The sequence below is a fragment of the Labrus bergylta genome, chromosome 18 (genome assembly GCF_963930695.1).
Source record: "Labrus bergylta chromosome 18, fLabBer1.1, whole genome shotgun sequence".
Taxonomy (NCBI): Eukaryota; Metazoa; Chordata; class Actinopteri; order Labriformes; family Labridae; genus Labrus; species Labrus bergylta.
Genome location: NC_089212.1, coordinates 21,888,980 through 21,910,525, shown reverse-complemented (window position 1 = coordinate 21,910,525; position 21,546 = coordinate 21,888,980). Strand labels below are relative to the sequence as shown.

The window sequence follows — 21,546 nt, the reverse complement described above, 5'->3', positions numbered from 1 at the left end:
TGTCTTTTTGGTTTTCATTCTTTAGTGTTTAGGATTCTCTTCTTTGTCCTTCTGTTACATTTTCACTTGTCTATCACAGAGCTTTGTAATTCTGTTTTTTTAAAGGTGCTATATAAATAAAGTTATTATTATCATTATTATTCATTAAGACTTGGCAGGATGCATGCTAAGTGTCTATGTACGTAAGTGATGCTGCAGATGTCATCCTCTACATTTTGATAATGGACTCTTAGCAAACGTTTGTTTTCAAGTATCTGGCTCCCCCTGGTGGTCAACGCAATCTACTGCCAAAGTGGCTATTTGCTGGTAACATAATGTGTGTATTAAAGCAAGTAAAGGACAAGCTAATACTTCAAATGTTACAGCATTATGATGATTTTATTTGTCATAAAATATATAAATGTAAAACCAGCCTTATTGTTCCTGTTAGGAGGAAATGGACTGCAGCATGTTCTATTGATTATTGATTGGTGGCTTGGTTGGTAGAGTCGGTCGTCTCCTAACCGCAAGGTCTGGGTTCGATTCCTAGCTTGTGCAGCTACATGTCCATTGTATCCTTAGGGCGAGACACTTAACCCCAAGTTGCTCCCACTGCTTCCTCGGCGGCGTATGAATGTGTATGAATGGATTAGTTAATACTGATGGTCACTGTACACAGCAGCCTCTACCATCAGTGTGTGAATGGGTGTGAATGTGTAGGTGTGACATGCGGTGTAAAAGCGCTGAGAAGTTAGAAGACTAAAAAATAAATACACAAGCTCAAGTCCTTTTATCTGTAATCTTAATACAAAGGTATCACAGAGTCAGTTACAATGTGCCCTCCAGTCAAGTAAAGCCAATGGATGCATGGTTGAAAATATATTCAAATAATCTCTTTATTCATTCTATATAGTTGTACACCACTAAAGACAGTGATAGGAGCACACAACGGGCATGAACATTTGTCAGTTATATAGAGGAGGGAGGAAACTTTGCAGGTTTTGATCATAAAAATAAGAACATTTGTCGAAATCCTCTGGTTGCTGCGAGTACATCAAAAACAGGAGAAATAAGACGGTATGTGCCAGATTGACTTCTTTCACTTGCTATTGATGTTTTTATTCTGTACAGAGGGACAATTTTGTACAAAATTAATTCTAGATATATAACACTACATGAAACAAGGTAAATCATATATACAATATTAAATGAATCATATAGTACAGGTCACATACAAAAGGACACTTTAAGTTATCATGTTTTGGAAATAATATGTTAAAATTAAAAGGTCTGCAAGGATCCTGCAGAAAGAGAACAAGCCAGCGAATCATTTTTAAATCATCTCTTCTTATCGCGGACGACTTGTTGTTCAGCACTAAATGAAACCTCAAACATCTCTTGACGGAAACTCATAAAATCCATTAAACATCTCTCCCAGCAAGCAGTACTGTTTCATAATAAATGCAACGACCTCGACGACAGAAATCAGTCAGTTTGGTGAATGGCATTCCTCCAGGGGTAAAAGGTACATGTTTAACATGGTACTTCTAATTTACATTTTTTTTTTTGCATTCAAGCAAATACAGTATTAATACAGTTAACAAGCCAAGTCACAATGTATTTTATTTGTTTTATTTTCAGCATCTGGCATTTTTGTGGCCGTTTGATAACCAGTGTGTTTCAACGTTGGCCAATCGTGAAAGGCCAGAAAACAAAAGTCCAAAAAGAAATAACCTGACATGCAGGCTACGAACCTCCAGAGACAAGACAAAGAAATACGACACGTCAAATATGAAGAAACTAGAAGACCTCCTTTTAGTTGAAACAATGGTACTGACTGGAAGATATTTTCCTTCCTCAAACCAAACACCTGACAGGAGGCGCGGTAGCAACACAAACATGCTACACCTTTAGCCTAAAGGATTTTTGGTAGCTCTCATCAGGTCCTTGGTGTATTAATCATTTATTATTATTATTATTATTAACTACTAAGGTTACAAGCTCTTAAAGGTCACATATTCTCCTCCTTTTTTAACAAGTTTAAGTAAGTCTCAGAGCTCCTTAAAGCATTTCTTTGAAGTTTTCTTGTTCTAAATCCACTCTGATCCTGTATTTGATCATGTCTATAAACCCCTCTATTTCAGCCCTGCTCAGAAAAGGCTGTTTCTGTACCTTTAAATGTAAATGAGCTGTCTGACCACGCCCCTATTCAAGGGCTTTAATGGTTCAAGCTTTCTCGCTCCATGCCCTATTGTTTACGATGACAAGGCAGACTCAGAGGGCAGAACAAACACCTAGCTGTGGAAGTGTCACCCACCTGGGGGAGGGGTTACTGCCCTCTGTGATGTCACAAAGGTAAAATCTAAAAACGGCCTGTTTGAGCACACATTTTCTGAAAAGTGGAGCAGGCGTAAGACGGAGAGGATGGACTTTTCTCATAGTAGACAGACCATGTACACATAATTGTGTTTTCGAAAAACATATTCATTGTTTTTAGCATCATATGTGACCTTTATGTTTGATAATAAATTAATTTATATTTTTTTAATTAGGAGACTTTAAAATTAAATGTTTGCTAAAAGCCATCAGCAAGTGGCATTTGAAGCCATTAAGTAAAGTGTTTGCTATCTTCTTCCACATGATCTAGTTTGTGATTATATTTCCTTTATAAAGACAATCATTCCTATTCATTGGACAGTTTATATAAAATCCTACACCACTCTCTCTCTCGTCTTTTATATTCGGTTGTTTTTGTGCAACGGAAGGTTCTCCTTGCTACATCCAAGCATCAGCTAATGCTACTAAAGGTAGCAAAGACATGCAGCTTTCAATCATGTTCATCATAATCCACTGAACTGAACATCAGTTAGTACCATTGTTTGAACTGTATACACATCACTATGGTCTGGGTTGTCAAATATTGCCAATGAACATAGGGAAGCAAGCATATCAAAAGAGCGGCATATGGCACAAAAACAATAAAATGGAAAGTGTTGGATGTCCACAGGACAACGTCTTCTTTCCTCGCCATCTTTCCTGGACATTTGCAAGGCTGAGGACAGGCCTCAGTTTGGTCTGGCGTACTCTAAACTAAAATTTTTAAAAACCCTTAAACACCAGTGAAAAAACAAAGGCAAGTGTCCCTGTTAAAGTCACACGTAGAAACATGACACAAACAAACGCAAAGAACACAACGGTCTTGGCACTGACAAGATGTCCGTTAGTTTGAGCAACAACAAAAAAAAAAAAAAAAAAAAAAAACATACGACAGATTGACAGGAAAGTCTCGTCTTTCATCTTTCACCTTTCACCAACCGGTTCTGTTCTTGATCCCTTAAACAGAAAAGAAAACCAAGCAGAGACCGAGAGATGATCCTTAGACAGTGAGTCAGTCAGTTCCTATGTTTCCATGTCCAATCCATTGTGAACACGTTTCCAGGAAGGAATGAAGGAACCAGCTTTGTGACGCCCGTTTCTCCTAGGTTCCACATTTACAGTGAGTGCAGAGAGGGGGGGGGGGGGGGGGGTTGGGGGGCGGCTGGAGGGAGAAAAGAACGGAACTGATAGGGGGGATAACTAGAGAACACACTGAACGTGGCAAGGGCTAAGAGACACACAAACACACTCCCGCTCGTCTCCAAATAAAGACAAATAAAACCTGAGAAAGCAGAAATCAGAGGGACGGGGGGGGGGATTCAGGGCGTCTGCACTGGGGCAGCAGGAATGAAGGAGAGCCGAGGATTGTGGGTAAATTGATGTTGAGGAGGATGGATGGAGAGCCCAGCGTGGTTAACCAATAATTCTGGCAACTGGGCGGAGAGGATGTCCGTGTCTCTACTGAGGGTAAAAGGGGGGCAGTTGAACCAAAAGAGCCGGCAGGTAACAGGATAACTAGAGTCCATCGTGGGTGGTCAACATGTCTTCAGCTCTGCGGTGGGACTCCAAGGCTTTTGTGGTGTAGATATCCTGAGGCAACTCAGATTTGCGTCGCACCATAGGCCGCTCTTTCCGATGGTCATGCTGCAACTGAGAGGTAAAAGACGAGTTAGGGCTTAATAACGAGTTCTCGTGTCATCTCTTCCTGTTAGGATGCCAAATTACGGCTGCTCTGATATTATCACTGAGACGGAGCACAGCAGCTCCAGCAATATTCAGTTACATCAAAATCTAATTAACAGGAAAAAAACAAGACTTGAGTGAAAACACGGTGCACTGAGTCAACGACATACTTTAAATTAAATACACAACATTTAATATCCTGCACTGATTAAATGGAGCCCAAACGTGTGCAATTTTCAAAATAAAGACGTATCATGAGATAAAAATATACATAATATTGTTTTTCATGTCAAATATATATAATAAACACAGCCCTTAAAATGTAAATGTACCAGTAAATGATGCTATTTTTTTTACATGAATTATTCAAAAACTTCAAATAATAGCCTGTGCTTTTCTTTTATTCAGTCTATGAGATGACCCTGTCTTTATTTGGGACCGGCTCAGTACCAGCAGGCCTTTAATTAATTTAAAACCAAACTCATGCACAACAAAAATGGTAACGACTTGAACATTTTTAAATTTAACACCAGTAAGAATAATTTACACAATGAGGAGATGGCTAAAAATGTAATTATAAATCACTCATTTGATCTTTCTTTGACAGCATCTATGCCACCCTTCTGTACTCCCTTTTCTACATTTATTTTGGATCTGCAAACTAGCCCAACAATAAATGGAAATAAGCCTCTAAACATGACCGTAACACCAGGAGAGTCAAAGGGACTGGTTCTTAAATTGGAATGGCTTTTATTTGAAGTTTTACGGTAATATTTCACAGTCGTATGGAGGGACTAAAATGTCCTTTTTGAACGTAACACTCAACTTTGGGACATCATGGTTAATGGTTAAAACTACTGTTGTCATGACTACAGTGATGCCAACATCAATAAACCTGCAAAAGTGTCATCCCCCCCGTGTTCGGTGGAGATATACATTATAGAGGTAATCAAAACTATTTGTTAATTCATGTGTGTTGTATTTAGGGCTGTGAAGGAATTTCCACTGCGGTGATAAAGGCTGGTTCAATATCGCACCACCCCTTTTTAATTTATTTAGCAAATTTGTTCGTGAATCAGGGGTCAGAAACGTGCCTGCCAGCACACTGCTCCATGCTGTGAATAGTTGGTGTTTATCACTGAATGTCACGGCGTTGTAGAAAATAATAAAATAAGTAAAAGTCACAATCCAAACAAGCTTGTGGGACAGATACGACCTCAAATTAGATCGTTTTTTATTATGTGTTGTATTATTTATTTCATGATAGCTTATTTATCTGTATTATTAACACGTTAAGGCTCCATACTTCTAAGAAAACATGCAGGGCTGAGTAAAGAAGCTCTTGATTCCATTGTTTAGTCCATGTGGTTCATTACAACAACTTCAAAAACAGACATTAAACATGACTTTTAAAGATGATTTAACAGAAAAAGTAAACAATCATTATTCATTTAGCTCAGACTAGCTTAGAGAAAATAAACTTTTATAATTCAGAGGACTTTGATTAAACAGAAAAGATAAACAGAGACCGAGAGAAAGGCAGGTTTACCTGAGTCGCGCCCTCCTCAACTGTCTTTTTTAACCTCTGAACATCTTCTATCAAAGGGATATCCGTCTCCATTGCTACAGGACTATTGAGGTCAGAGGAATCAACATACATAGAGAACTATGTTGAAAACAAAGGGAAACAAAAAAACAAGAACACAAAAGGATGGAGAAAAGACTTTCAGTCGCATGCAAATTAGAAGGAATCAGGCTCTGAACTGATGAAGAGGAGCAACTCATAACTAGTCAACATGCATTAGATGTGGTGTGTGGGAATCTAAATGAAAGAGGATTTCTTTACTGATGTTTTAGATTTTAAAGCAATTTGTTTGTCAAATTACGTTAAAGATGGACGCCTCGTGAGAGACCCTAAATAGAAATCATTTAGAAACTGGGAGTGGTTAGTTTGCGCGGTCCATGCACAGAGGCTGAAGTCCTCGAGGCGGTCGGCACGGGTTCAAAACCGACCTGTGGCTCCTTTCATTCCTCTCAAAAACAAAAACAACAGAGCGCCGCCAGCCTGGCAGTCAGTGCTCCACGTACAGAGGCTTCAGTCCTCCTCTCTCTCCCTGACTCTATCCACTGTCCCATCTCTCCAATAAAGGCTCAAAAAGCCCCAAAACAAATCTTTAAAATCTCAATAATTCATGGCACATTGTGTCACTTCATTACATAATAAAATAATGGGGGTTTCTACACTGACAGGAATAAATAAAGAAACGGTCTTTTTCTTCTGGCTGAGATGAAAATAGATCACTAACGTCTGCACTGTAAACACTGTGTGTTTGACTTGAAGCTTAGCTCAGCACTAAAGCTGGAAACAGGAGGGGGGGGGGGGGGGGCTAGCATAGCCACATCCAACAGTTACATATTAGCCGCACCTTAAAAACATAAAAACAACAGCTGGGTTTTACAGGGGTTTCTACGTCTAAGTATCAATCAACAGGGTCGCAGTCACTTCCTGGATTCTCCTCCTGGTTGCTGGGCAACCGTACAGGGAGTCCATAAAGCTACTGTTATGAGCCAAGAAACAGAATTTTACGAGTGTAATGATAGAGACAGGCAAACCGTTTTTCATATTTTTGTGCTAATGCTAAGCTAACCAACTGCGTAGCTTTATGTTAATCAAATAGATATAAGTATCAAGCTCGAGTAGTGACACAATACCCGAGACCAGAATGCTCCGAGATCGAGACAAGACCAAGACATTTAGAGCTCTTGAGGCAAGACCAAGACCATAAATAGTATTGAAAAATCATCATCTTGTGTTCAGTGGGCGTGTCACTCACTTAGACTTAAACACCAGGAAGGTTACGGCCGTAACCAGGGGATAATAATCAGAGTTATTTGTTCTTGTAGAAAGATGCATTTTCCTTCTAATCACAGTAATGACTTGGAGAAATAGCCTATCAGAGGTGGTCTTGATTTAAAATCCAGAGTCAGCCCAGCCTGAGACTGAGACAAGACCCAGTAAAAATACTTTTGATTCCAAGATGAGACTGAGAAAATAAAAAATTGGTCTCGAGTCGAGGACCGATTTAGAGTAGTACAACACTACAACAAAGAGTCAGCACATGTCCATGGTGTTTCTCTAACACTCAACTCTGACGTCATATTGTGTAACAGTTGATGCCAAAATCCGTTTAAAGGAGAGAATCTAAAAGTAGGATCATAAAGTTACTCATGAAACGTCTCTCTGACAAAGAACTTGATTCATTAAGAGAAGTCCGACTCGAACCACACACACCACAACTAAGCACATTGTTAGAGCAGAGCCACTCATCAAGATCTTTCCATCTTTAGCAGCAGTGTAATTTGGAAAAGAAAAAACAACAACACAATAACTACTAAATGAGAGCATGAACAAAGAGTCTAAGCAAACTTAACTTAGGATAAGATGAAAAAAAGGAAACTACAATTCAATGAGCAAAAGTGAAGGCATTCCATTTCTAAAGTATTAGCTACAGACACACTCACACTTCAGTTATGAGGGGGGGGAAAAGCATGCATCTTTACAATAACACAATCACTGCTCACCTGTGGATTTGACTTGGCAAGGTTCTCGATTTTGATCCAAGCCTCTTCACGTTCTTTTGACTTTGCCTTCTCTCTGTCAGGACAAAACACCAAAACTCCACGTCATTAATCTGCATCACTGCACGGACAAATGTGAAACAGCGGACAGTTAACAAGCTGCGATGAAGGGGCTGATTGCAATAATAAACTTCAGACATCATTAAAGGAAAAAATTAATTTGAATAGTGGGAGAAAAGTCTGAGGCGCTCACTTGTTTTTCTCCGCCCTGAACTGCTGTGTGCAATCATCAAAGAGCTTCTGATTCATCTCCATGAAGAGCTTCAGAGCGTTGTAGATGAGGCCGTGGATGGTCCTGTTAACACACACACACACACAGCAGACATTTATGAATCAAATCATACCAACAGGAAAGGCCTTTACTTCAAAGCCAATGTTTCCCCTCTGAACTACCAACTCACATGGAGGACACTGAAGAGGAGATTTTATTTTATGTTTAATGTTAAAGGAAGGATGTGCAACTTTTTGATCCAGTAGATGTCACCCTTGAGCACCAGCATGAAACCAAAACAAACTGCTGTTTGGCCACACATGCCTGTGGCCTTCATTGTTGTGTTAGCATGCTAATGTTAGCACACTTTGGTTAACTCATAGCTCCATATTGCACATACATTGATAAGGAATGGCCGTGATCTAAAGACACTTACAACATCCAAATAAGCAGTGAGTAGACTATGTCATTCTTCTTTTCTCTAGTCCTCGACTAAAACAGCTTTTATACACAAGGCTGTCCCGTCCATGTAAACATGATGTAAACACAGCTCTGACAACAACACAGCTGGCGGAACTCGGACTTCCTTTGCACAATCTTCCTTTAAGAAGCTTGGTTTTATAGTACAGTAGGATATAAAAGATTGACATCAGTCTATATATTCGTTTTTTTGAGAAACTTTGAATATCACATGGATTTGGAGAGAGTAATTTCAAGGCTGTTTTTGGTATTTTTGAGGCTAATGTCAACACGACCTCGGAGGTGCAGGCCTCTTCTGGATGTCCTCCATTGTTGCCCTTTTTTTGCTGTGTCGAATTCTTAATCTATGTTGAATTTATTGGTGGGCTACAGTGTGTCACACTGCTATGATATCACACCAATACCTGTGGAAACACAAGGGGGGGTCAGGGTTTACCAATCCAAACTGTACTGAAAAACCAACCTGGACTGCATGCTGGAAATGTGACTTAATGAACCCTCCTGAATCCCCCCTCGGGATCAATAAAGCATTTATCTATACTGAAATCGGCAGAAACACTACAGAGCATGTTGAAAGTCTCCAACTCAAGAGATCCATTCAAGTCTAAATGAAGCGAACAAAAGGCATGCATCTAAAGGTGAACATCCATTTATAGATTCTTCATGATGGAGTATGACTGAACACGAGAGTTTGGCTGTACACGAGAGTACATTCTGTGACCACACTCAGGTCTCACACACTTGTAAGTACTGCGAGTTATTGTGTCGGGCTGGTGTGACATGCAGTGTGACGTACAGAGCGTATCCGGACATCACAACAGCCTGCGTGTAGAAGACTACGTTTGAGGGTCTTACTTGTTCCAGTGGGTCTTAGAGTTGCGGTACAGAGCAGGGAACATGATAGGCAGAATCTTGGCTGCGTTGTCACTGATCAGACTCATGATGTACTCGTTGTTCCAGTAGTACAAGGCTCTCTCCGCCACCTGTTGAAAATACAAAAAAAAAAAAAAAAAAAAGAGTCAGACATGCACGGAAAAAAAAGAAAAGCTATCTGGAGTTATGAAGTTCAGATTGTGGTCGCCCTTCGGTTACCTGGAAGTGCGGGCTGGACACACATTTGGCCAACTGTCTGAAAAGAGGCTCCTGTACTTTGACAAACTCAGAGGGCTCGATCACGTCCAGGATCTCCTCCAGCTCGTTGAGGAACATCACTTCCTTGGGACTGTGAGTCTTTGGCCAGTACTTTAGAAGAGCCATTACCACCTGAGGGGGGAAAAAAGATGGAGGCCATGTTTACAGAAGCTAACAAGGAGGGTAAAGGAGCTTTGGAGGTTCAAAGAAATTATCATTCAAAGAAACTTCCAGGAATGTAATGAACTATAATGAACAGTTTTACAAAACAAACCTCAGCTTTAAATTTTTACAATAGATTTAAACAAATTCAGCGACAGTATAAAAGCATATAATATGAGGGTTATTTGACATACCGGCTCGGTTAGAGTGCTGTCCTTTTCTAAAAACTGCACCACACAGTAGGCCAGCTGCAAAACACATAAACAAATACAACCATTAAACTGTCAGAAGTATTTCAATTTACGCACAAGCAAAGTATAGGAGGGGGGACTCGAGACGCCTCGGGGACTGACTGACTGACTGGAACTTGTAAAGCCACTTTTCTACATCACCTGCAGAATGACCTGCTGCTCTCCCGTTAAAGCAGAGGTGTGTGCTAATAACAGGTTTGAACGAGAACATTTAAATACACACATTTCTCCTTTTTCTTGCACAGTAAAAGTAACATTAAGCTACTTCATTTTGTGTCGGACAGACGTACCTGTGGATGGTAGACACTGAGTGATTTGACTTTGTGCAGAGGCAATAAAACCTTCAACAGGAAAATCTTGTGCTCTTCTTTGAGTGGTAAGGCAAATCCATTGATTATGCTGAAAGATAAAAACGGATGTACAATGAGAGCAGCTGAAACAGTGGCGTGCAGGGATTGAATCATGCTTTAGCACAACGTTGCCTAGTGTGAGTGCACCCTTAAAGTGAAATGAGACATTCAAAGATGCAGCAGAGTGTTTTTCTCAAACTGTGACTGGGAGACACTGTGGATAAACCTCCGCAGTGTGTCTAAAGAGACAAAATATCATACGATCAAACGCTTTAAAAAAAAGAATGAATGCATTCAATTCAGACCTTAATTATTCATGATTCACTAGTTAATGCTGACAGCCATAGTTCAGATGGATTGTCATGGATTGCTGCTTTGTGTATCCAGGGTTCGGCCCACTTTCATGAAAGAGTTGAACGTACAACAAATTTGAGCAAACGTCCATACCTTCCAAGTATTTCCAGTAGTTCTGCTATACCATTATGGTGCTCTGTCTCATAGATAAACCTGCAAGAACAAACAGGGACGTGTTTCAGCATCAACGGTCATGGCTTGTATAAACTGAATTACAAATGATTCATCTATGGACCATCCGTCTCCAAAAAGACTGCACTGACCTATAGAAAATGTTATTAATCTGTTTTCTGATGTATGCTCGGAGCCCAAGGAACTTTCCATAGATCCTGTGGAGGGTGGTTTTTAGGAAGTCTCTCTCTCTGGGATCTTCACTGTCAAATAGATCTAGGAGCTGCGGGAAAGAGAGGAGAAATGACAGTCAGCTCCATCATGTCAGTTCAGTATGCAATCATATGGGTTTGAAAATAGGGTTTTTTCTTTTTCCTACCTGCATAACAAATTTCTGGTCGATGTATTTCTTCGCTATGTTGGGCTGAAAGTCGGGCGATTCTAAAAACCTAAGGAAAAATTCGTAGACGAGCTGCAAGAAACACAAGAAAACAGCAGTGAGTAACATAACTTTAAACGGCTTTTTTTTGCTCCTAATATTGTCCATTATTCTTCGTCCAAAAAAACTTCAGAAACAAAGAGAAGTGAGGGCTACACCTTGGAATAAACGTCTTTGTGCGGCTGTGCATGGGTTACTACTGAGCTCTTTGTCACCATGCATCATCCTAAATTTGAGAATTTCCCCAACAACCACACATCTAAATCAAGTCTAATCTTCTTCCACAGTGACTTGGATGTTTTCTAGAGAATGGGATGTTTTATCCATTTGCAGATGACTCAATGATTTAAAGTTCAACCTGGAGGTGTGGCCATGCAGCTTCAAGCGTGGGCTCATCCTCCTCTGGATCAAACTCCGCTCCAGTGGGGTTGGACGATGGAGGCAATGTCCTGAACATGTTCACTGCAAACTGCAAGAAGACAGAAGAAAATTATACCATGAATGTTTATTCCACCAGCGGGAAGTGCGTTCAGTTAACTTCCTTCTTTTGTTTTGATAACCCCAGAGTCATAGTTCATGTTGTGACCACACAAATGCCAAAAGCTCTACCCAGATCTGGTTACAGGTTGGGAAAAACACACAGTTGGTACTTGACTTCCTGTTGGAAGTTTACATTCACAACATGTGGTTAAAACAACAATGGAGCCCGTTTAGTGTACTGAATCTTGATCATCTTCAACACTCCCAATTATTACACCATTTTCATACATTTCCATTTGAACTTAAAACAGAGCCATCAATGCAAACACAGTCAAAGCAGTTAAAGCAAAGCATGTGTGTGATAAAGTCCTTAAAGCACAGCTTCCTCTGGGACACGTTTTCACAGTTGGAAGCACATGAAGTGTGTTTAATGGTTGATTATAAACCGTTCAGCCGCTTGCTCATGTGTTCAAAGATCAGCTATAAGGAGTGGCAGTAGCTCATTCTGAAGGGACTTGGGTTGGGAACTGGAGGGTCACCAATTCAGGTCCTCGTGTTGACAAAATCTGGAAATTGGTCTGGTAGCTGGAGAGGTGCCAGTTCAGTTCCTGAATACTGCCGAGGTGTCCTTAAGCAAGGCATCAAACCTCCCCCAATCAGCCCAGAGCGCTCACTCAGGGCAGCCCCCTCCCTCTGACATCTCCATAAATGCATGTCTATAGGATCCTATATAGGATATACTTGCATGTGTGTGTAACATGTCTCAATAACAGTGTAAAATTGAATTTCCCCTTGCAGGATTAATAAAGTAAATCTTCTTCATGATGTTTTTCCCAATGTTCTGTCAATTCTTGGTTTAAAAAACTAATAACTACTTGAAAAAACATGATGTTTGATATTAGTCTCTTTGTAACATCTCTCAACTGTTGTGTCTGAGGTATTCCAAAATAACTTTTCTTTTTGAGGTTAATGTTAACTTTGTCCTTGCAACTGGCCTCCAAGGGTTTGGTCCACAATAATCCAAGTGTGCTGTGTTTCTGGTCTCTCTCGCAGTGTCAACTGACTCCCCTGTGGGCTTTCTTTTCCCTGCTAGGCAGATCATGGGACAGTGCAGGTGGCCTACTAAAACACTGGGAGCCTTGTTTGAAAAGACAGGCTACAAGGTGGAAGGATTGTCTGTGCTGTGCTGCGCTTCAGCCCTGGACATGCTGTGAAAACGACTTTGAAATAACTCCACAATGGGACCTTTAATAGGCAACGTCATGAGTGAGATTACAGCTATTCTTCTGATGGCTTTGATGATGAAGAGAGAGGAGTTTTGTTTAGGAGGTGGAGGGAGACTTTGCTGTTTAAATCATGTTTATAGCTTTATTTTTGTATGTGTGAACACTACCTATGTGATAAGATGGTGAATTTATTGTCATGACAACTTCCTTTTGGTTCTCTGTTGATACATTTTACTTGTAAATCCTCTACTTCAAACAACTCGCTGTCACTTCTGCTGAAAATGAAATATTTATTACATCCCTTTTCCAGTAAAGTGACTAATTTGTAACACCCAAGCTTCATTTAGAGATTTTTATTTGAGTCAGTTGGCAGGGTGTATAATAATTCTAAATCCTTATTTAATAAGCAGTAGATCAGTCTGTAGGGACTTGGGTTGGGAACCGGAGGACCGCTGGTTGAAGTCCCAGTGTGGACCAAATCTCAAAATTGGTCTGATAGCTGGAGAGGTGCCAGTTCACTTCCTGAGCACCACCAGCGCTCGCTGTGGGCAGCCAGTTGTGTGCTTTTCCCCTCTATTCTTTACCAATTATTTAAAGGAGAGAGGATGCTTACTGACTGAACAATCAATTTAAAAAAACAGGTGACTGAATAGATTGTTTGAAATTCACACCTGAAGACAACCAGCTCCATCGCCCCTAGAAAAATAATGTCCCATTAAAAATCCAAATGATAAACATCAGCCCTTGTTTTATTTCACCAAACTTCCCCACCTTCAGCTTTAACCACCTCACACGTCTACTGACCATGTGCACCACCTCCGGGTAGATGGGCTCTGTGATGACATTCCTGTTGTGGGTGATGTACTCCACCATCTCGCTCAGCGCCGCCCGCTTCACTTCCTTCCATTTCAGGTCGCTCAGCGGGTCGGACAGGAAGTCGAAAAGGACACAGCACTGTCGTAGCTTCTGGATGAAGAGCTTCTCCTGCTCTGCCGGGGCCACATCTGAGGAGACAAATTGGAGTGAAGTGAAATAGGGTGAAGCAAAAAGCGGGGATGGATTAGAGCAGTTCAGAATATAGGACAATGGAGCCATGTCAAAGGGTGAGGACTGTCAGTTAAAACAGCGATGACATACACGAAGGAATCGGAGGCAGCAAGAGAGTAATGAAAACTGGCAAATGAGTCATGAAGACTAAAGTGCATTGAGAGGTATGCTAAAACGGTCGAAGCCCAGATTAATGTGAAGGGTTAAAAGGCAAGAAAGAGAAGGAGACGAGGATGAAGGATTTGGGAAGTAGGTTAACGGTCACAGTTTAGCCATTTGACACTCACGCTGAGAGAGAGAAAAAAAAAAATTAATAAAGGAAACCCAGCTATTTAAGTCTGTCATCTTATTTGTCCACGGCGGTTTGAGGAGTTCCTGTTTCGCTTCATTTCCACCGAAGCACTCAAGAAGAGCACGGGCTTGTAAACAAACAATCTCTGCCAGAGTCAACGCTTCACACATGACACCACAGAGAGGAAACAACCATTTGGGGCGACTCTAAAATTCCTACCTGCTGATGTGGTAAAACAACACATAGCGACACCATAATTATGTCGTTATGGAACACAAACTGTGTTGTAGCTTGTTTTTCTCTCTTTTATACCGTTTGGTTTTTTATGATCGATATGCCACATTTGATGAAAACGAACAAATCTGACTCGGCAACCAAAATAACTCCTCTTATGGAACAATTCATATCAGAATAGATTCTGCATAAAAGCATTAAACTGTCCAAAACGTGGTTACACCCTTTAAGTTAGACGATGAGATAAACGCCACGCTGAACCTGTACTTGAATTATGAAGTAATACACGGCAGCCATTTAGCTTAGCTTAGCATAAGGCCAGAATTAGAGGGAACAGCTAACTTACTATTTTTTAAAGGAAAACTCTTTCTACAAACACCTGTCAATAATAAAAATAACAACAAAATGTTGTCGATCTTGTCACAATTTCAAGCCAAGTTAGCCTATAGCCCCAAGCTAAGCTAACTGGCACATGGCTGAGCCTTACATTTACTCGACTTACATCCAAATTGGCACATTTGAAAAATTTTCAAAACACTGCTTAAAGACCTGTTTACTATGAAGTAGAGACCGACTGATAAATCTGCCTGCCGATAATATCGCCCGATATTTGCATAACCAGCTACTATCGGTATTGGCAAATTTTATTGCAGATATGCAACGATATCACTAGATTTGTTCACCAGTCAAAAAGCATTTCATTTGAGTTTCATTATATTGCACTAGCAGTTCTCTTTTACCAGCAGAGGGCGCTATATGGATTACATCAAGCATTATCACTCTCCACAATGTAAAGCAGTGATGCTCGTACATGCGCAGTTTCTTTCCAGTTGAGCTTCCATCTTATCTTCATTATACATCTTTTCTACAAGTGTTTGATGACTGCATTTAAGGGTTCAACACAACAAATGTGTATATCTATCTCTACAGATCGAAGATTGAAACAAGAAAGATATCGGCAATATATCGGTATCAGATATCGGCATCAGTCCCAAAAGTCGCATATCGGTCGGGTCCTACTATCAAGTGATTTCAACCTGCTGAACTCTGGAGCCATGTACCAACATTACCAACATTGTTCCATCAACACATAATCAAGAGTAAATAAAGTTATCTTAAAAAAATATCAGATTGGTTAAAGACTGTTCTCTCATTTCTATCCGGACTGCCACATGTACGTTTGTCACAGCATGATCCCAACTGCAGCTGTAGTAAAATAGGCAACTGTATAACGTCAACATGCTCGAGCCATAAACTCAGGTGTGCCAACAGAAGCAGCTGCATGCGACATTGATAAGAGGCGTGTCAAATCAAACTGCTCTCATCTGGTTTATAGTGATTTAAAATGCACAATAAAAAAAGCAGACTTAAAAGCTGTAAGTTTGCCAGTCTGGTATTTATACTTCTATCGTAGTACAGTAAATCTCTTCCTAAACACATCGTGTGGTGCCTACAGTTTTAAGTCAGGATTTTCTGCGTTTCCACAAATTGCACATTACCTCTGATAAAAACACACGTACTCAAATTGAATTCCAGTTTTGTAAAAAAATTTAAGAGATACAAGGACATCGTTTCAGAGGTAGTGCAGGCGAGGACATCCATCCAATGTTCATATAAATGCATAATGAAATGTAGAAAGCACATACAGTGTTGTGGAACCTTGATAAAACCAGCGTTTTCTATATAGTTACTCATCAGTTAAGGGTGTGGTGTTAACAAAGGGCAGGCGCTGAGACTCGGAGGCTGTCTGCACATAAGGATGTGGACGCCATCGGGTGATTCAGATCCATGGCACAAGTATACATCAAAGGGAAACAAAAGAGATGAATCGCCTTCCTCTAATATTGCTTTACTGTAACCTTTAGGCTGTACTCTTCCAATTACTGAGATAAGAGAAATGGTGGTTAATGAAGAAAGCGCAGGGTTCAAATCAGGAAAGAAAGAGTTTGAATTAACCGACCGAGACTTGAAGAGAACTGGAGGTTATATCGAATGTAGAAATGTATCTAAAACGACTTTATTATTAGTGTGATTCTCTTTATTCTGTACATAATCAGCAAACTAGAACGCAAGGATTTCTCAGATTCAGCCATGAATGTGAAAATGAAAAAAAAAGCAGTGACAGGAATGTCATGGAGACACTTGAAGGAGGCAAACTGAATCTATCCTCCGATGCAAAGAATGTACAGAGTCACAAAGGCCAGAGAAGGGCACACATGCACGCAAGCATGCACACACCCTCGCACACACACATACACACACACACTTGACAGTCTTGCAAACAGGCAGATTCTAGGTAAGAGGAGAGTGATCCTGTTCAGACATTATGGAGACTTGGCTCACACACACAGACAGACAGTCACACACTAACACACTTCTGCAGCGTCAGTTTCAACTTTTTGCCAATTTGTCTTGATGACAGTGAGTTGAGAATTCCAGGGGACAGAGGGTAAGTGTGTAAGCGGCCATTATCGGCCATTTACAAGAAGCTCTGACAGCCAAAAGCATTGTGACTGTCACATATTGCAATGAGGAAACGGCTTTGGTTTAAGAGAACAAATACGAAAGTAGGCTCATGAGCTAAACTGTTTCTATTATTTTACAACTCCACGGTCTGTTTAGAAGACTTTCAGTCCAAAGTGACGCACATCAGAACGAAAGTGCAACTCAAGCAAAGATCTAGAGAGGAGGAAACGACGTCACTGCCAACAAACAGCTTAATGTCCAATCAGAAATACAGTATGTGCTGACAGGCAAAGCACAGGATGTAAAGAGAAAAAAAAGGCTTTATTTTCTCTTCCTATTTCAGATGTCTTTGTAGAGTTTCAATAGAACCGTTTTCATACACCAAATTTTCCTCACACTTCTCTTTTTCTGCTGCCATCTTGCTAGCTTAACTCACTGTCACCAGCACCTTTCATTCAATCCAATCTGAGGGAAGCTAACCGCTAGCTTGAGCTTTCATCTGGTTGGCATGATGGTGTAAATTCACGGCCTCCTGTTCGCCCTGAGAACAACAATTCCACAATACCTGTTGTTTGCAACATGAAACCTGCTGAATTTAAAGTAAATAAAGCAAGCCTTTTTTTCCCCCACCAATTCATCTGAGGGTAGCCGTCAGCTAGCGTGAGCTTCATCTGACTGACTCCTACTGGTGTGAAAGTCATGGCCATGATACCCATCAAACCAATGGGTCAAATTTGCTCAAGCTGAGGAAGAAAGAATTCATGTTTTACTTTCTGCATATGGAGTGTTTCATGCATTAGCACTTATTGGGGCGGTGGTGGATGAGTTAGTAGAGTCGGTATCTCAACCTGAGTCGGGGATTCGATCTCCGGTTCCTGCAGCCACATAAAGCTAATTTGCAAAACTTGTCCCTAGCATAGACATTGAAATAACTGACATTTGTTCTGTACGGCTGCATTGTCAGGTCGGGAGGTAAAGTCAAAGTTAAATCCTTAATATGTTTGCATTTCTTATTTTCATTTTACTTTATGAAAAGGCCATGCAGATTTGTTTTTAAAAAAGGGCCTGATTGGGTAGAAAAGTGTATATTAAAGATAAAGTAGAGGGTCCATGCTGGACATTTTTATTATTTCTAAGTACCGTCATTGTGTAGCTAATAGAATGGAACACTGCACGTGTCAGTATGAGCCCTTTAAAGTCATGAGGTGCTCCAGATAAACTCCCCAGAGGAAACTTGAACAACAGTAAAAAACTTCACTAAGCGTTACCAGCTCTCTCTCTCTCCTTGGCATAAGCTTTGTGCTGTTAACAAAGTTTGTAATCTGTGCTGGTTGCACGGGGACGTGAAGCCGGCCTGGAATGTGTTGCCATGCCTCGCACCCTGACTGTGTCAGACTTTCGCTGCTCCTATTACATAAGTCCGTCTGCCTGTGTTATAAAGTTTCTGTACACTCCGAAAATACCCAGCAGCTTGTTGTGTAACAGATAAAGGCCCTCTGTTGTGGTCCTTAAAAAAAAAAAAAAAAATGATGTTAACCACAATGTGACCTCTATTAATGTAGCCAACAGAAGCCTTAGGAGGGGAGGAAGAAAACACAAGTACCGTGTCTTGAGGAGAACAGAGAAAAGATTTATCTTAATGTCCCCCGTGTTCAAAACATAGATAACAAATGATTAGAAGTGAAATGTCATCGGAGCTACAGTTTCTATGTTTTCTCTTGAGATGGCTTGAATGAACAGCCAGTATTCTGCACTTACTTTGCTGTATCGGCAGAATATTATGATCAATGTAAACATTGACTGATTCCTATTTATAGAGACGTACGGGGACGGTGCGTCACCGCTCTGAAAGCGCCTCATCAACTCTGTTTTGGCCACATTCATTCATTCATTGAAGAGCAGTGAACAGCTGAGAGACCGAGGAGAATTAATGGATCAAACCCATGTGATGTTGGGGGGGGGGGGGGGGATTAAAGGTATGCATCATCACAACACTTGAGACACATTCATGGCAGCAATTTCAAGACTCCCTCGTGACTAATAATGGTGAAGAGTGCTTCGCAAGGGCTCGATGGTAAGGTTCAGTCGTGCATCTTAATGTGAAAACATGGAATATTAAAGATTCAGAGACGCTCTACAAGCATCTCTGGTGAGACATGTTCCATCTCCTGCAATTCTGATAACACAAACAGGGACTTGGAGGGCGGTTTCACATTAGGCATGACTGTTTCGCACCGTGCCCGAGTACGATTGCCCCCCCCCCGCTGGTCTGCGTTCACATTAGTAACAACAATGTTCCGTACCCGAGTACTTTTGCATATGTAGACATTCCGATACAGCGGGTGGCAGTATGCACATAGTTCAGTTTGTAAACCTGCCTAAAAAGAAGAAGCAGCAACTATAGCAACTCCAACAGTGACCCGCTTCCTACTTCCACATCTACAAGGGGACGAAACAGACCCCGTGCTGTGCGGCTACAACGGTTTTTTAAGCCACAAGCAGGAGTAGTTTAGAATACTTCATATAGCGGTCCACTTCCTTGTCGGAGCATGGTTGTTCACATTTCCTTGGAGCGTACTCGAGTACACATGAATCCTGACCAAGACCACCTCTTCAAAGCAGAGTCGGGCACACTTGATCAAATGAACCCGGACTTTTGGGGTCAAGCGTACTCAGATCCGGGGGCCAGGGTCACTAATGTGAAACCACACAGAGGAAATGTCTGTGTCTGTTACCCTCAACCTGGTTTTAAAAAAAAAACAACTGTAGTAGAGTTGTTCAGATATCGACCCCAGGATTGTCCTCTAGTAGGTACAGTAAGCAAGTTTTTTAAGTCGATGTATGGATATTTTTAGCACACTAGTCTGGGAGGCGTATCAGCAAAAACTCAAGTACAGGGATCAGATTCAATAAGGGGGAGGAAGACAAAATACCTGAACAACAGTATCCTATATATGAGGGCTCGACCGATACGGGATTTTTGAGGCCGATACCGTTAAATCAGATCCCTATATATCGCCCGATATCTTTCTTAGATCTATGTTCGATCTGTAGAGACAGATATGTTCATTTATTGTGTTGATCCCTCAAATGCAGTAATCAAAAACTTGTAGAAAACATATACAGTCACTGGATATGCTAATATCAGTCGATACTATCGGCTGGCGGATGAATCGGTCGGGCTCTGCTATATATACACATATCAAGGTGTATCTGTTTGTGTCCATATAGACATGTACACATCGGTGTGGTTTAGCAGTAGTTTCACTTCCCCTAACAAACACAATAACTCGTGTAAAAAAAGGGGAAGTGAAGGCACGCTACAGATGTCACTTATACACTCGACTGAGACGCAGTTTAAAAACACTCTGGATACGAGGCACTCGGTCTGAACCGGGTTAGGCTGACCAACAAAAAAAAAAAAAAAAATGCACAAAAGAGAGGAAAGAGAAAAGAGGCAAGAGAGTCTGATTGTTCCCCATCACTGAGTTGTCATTCAAGGCAGTCTCCTCTGTGGCTCAATAGAGTGTGATCAATAATCGCCCGAGGCTTCATCTAACGCTGGGCTGCACCCGGGTACAGTGGTAACAGGCTGGGCCTTTCAAACATGACTGAGTACATTGTACACACATTAAGAGGCCGGGGCCTGGTGTGCTGTAGTCCTAAAAACATTAGCTACTGTGCTCTTGACATTAGCACAGTCACATTGACAGCAGCGCTTTGTTGACATGTTTAGTTTCTTGGGATTTGTTACCGAGAGGAACACCTCGAGGTACCTTAGCAATGCCGCTAACAGGAGGATAAAGGGTGGAGGGGCTGAAGACAGGGGGGGCTTGCTGCAGAGCTGTGGCTGCCTACAGCCTACACACTATGACCAATGTGAGCCCAGATCAACTGGAGTGTGACAAAAAAAAAAAAAAAAAAACGCTCGGCTTTGGTTGAAGAAGCCAGGAGGAGCTGAGAACGTTTGATCCCTCTTTGGCTTTTTCCTCAAAGAGATTCACTTGATAAACGGTCCAGATAATGTGGGAAATGCAGGAATACAATCAAACACATGAAAACTAAGGAGAAGACCCTTCCCTAGGCTATGACCTCACTTCCTTTGACATCACTAGCTCGGCGGGGGGATGGGCAGAGAGAGAGCAGCTAGCTAGTAAAACCAGATTTTTATGTAGCTCCCGTGTCTCACAGTAACCCACACAAGCCATATGAACAACAATAACCCTGCTCCCCTCTCCAACACTGAAGAGCTGCTGTGCCAAAGCACACAGGAACAAAGATGGTATCTCAAACATCTGAATGCTGACTAACCAAGCAGTAACCAGTGGAGGGGAACAGGAGCACAGCAACACACAGCTCCCTCTCTCTCTCTCTCTCTCTCTCTCCCTCTCTAATTCCCCAGGACAATACAGGAAGAATAATGTGTCCGTACATACCTCTGAAGTGCATAAGAGCCACCGGCTGGAAAGGCCCATTGGAGTTAGGTGCATCAACAACCATCCTGTCTCCAGATTTATTGCATGTCAACATCTAAACCTCAACCAGGAAGGCGATCAACTCAGGGCGAGAGGCCAGCCTCCATTTTAGCACAAAAGCAGATCAGAAAATGAAGCTCTCTGCTGCTGGAGGGAACTG

At 41.3% G+C, this 21,546-nt stretch overlaps 1 protein-coding gene across 2 annotated transcripts; it reads right to left on the bottom strand.

Moving 5' to 3' along the window:
• Positions 1-850: 850 nt before the first annotated feature.
• On the bottom strand, positions 851-21,546 carry ppp2r5ca (protein phosphatase 2, regulatory subunit B', gamma a). 2 transcript variants are annotated; one of them, XM_020642689.3, is made up of 14 exons: positions 21,348-21,546; positions 13,677-13,876; positions 11,525-11,635; positions 11,107-11,199; positions 10,880-11,010; positions 10,710-10,769; positions 10,203-10,311; positions 9,856-9,909; positions 9,461-9,631; positions 9,224-9,351; positions 7,871-7,972; positions 7,621-7,693; positions 5,588-5,704; positions 851-4,005 (listed from the first exon to the last, which is right to left on the bottom strand). In XM_020642689.3, exons 1-14 carry the CDS (start codon positions 21,439-21,441, stop codon positions 3,871-3,873), a joined length of 1,578 nt encoding a protein of 525 aa, XP_020498345.1. In that variant the 5' UTR covers positions 21,442-21,546; the 3' UTR covers positions 851-3,870. The 2 variants fall into 2 exon arrangements, with proteins under 2 accessions (XP_020498345.1, XP_020498346.1); XM_020642690.3 differs by lacking the exon at positions 5,588-5,704 and having other exon boundaries at positions 21,348-21,545.

Coding starts and splice junctions, on each gene's coding strand:
- ppp2r5ca (XM_020642689.3), bottom strand. CDS start 21,441: ATGTTGACATGCAATAAATCTGGAGACAGGATGGTTGTTGATGCACCT. Junction 13,877..21,347: donor GGCTCTTATGCACTTCAGAG/GTATGTACGGAC, acceptor TTGTCTCCTCAG/ATGTGGCCCCGGCAGAGCAG. Junction 9,632..9,855: donor ACAGCACTCTAACCGAGCCG/GTATGTCAAATA, acceptor TTCCCCCCTCAG/GTGGTAATGGCTCTTCTAAA.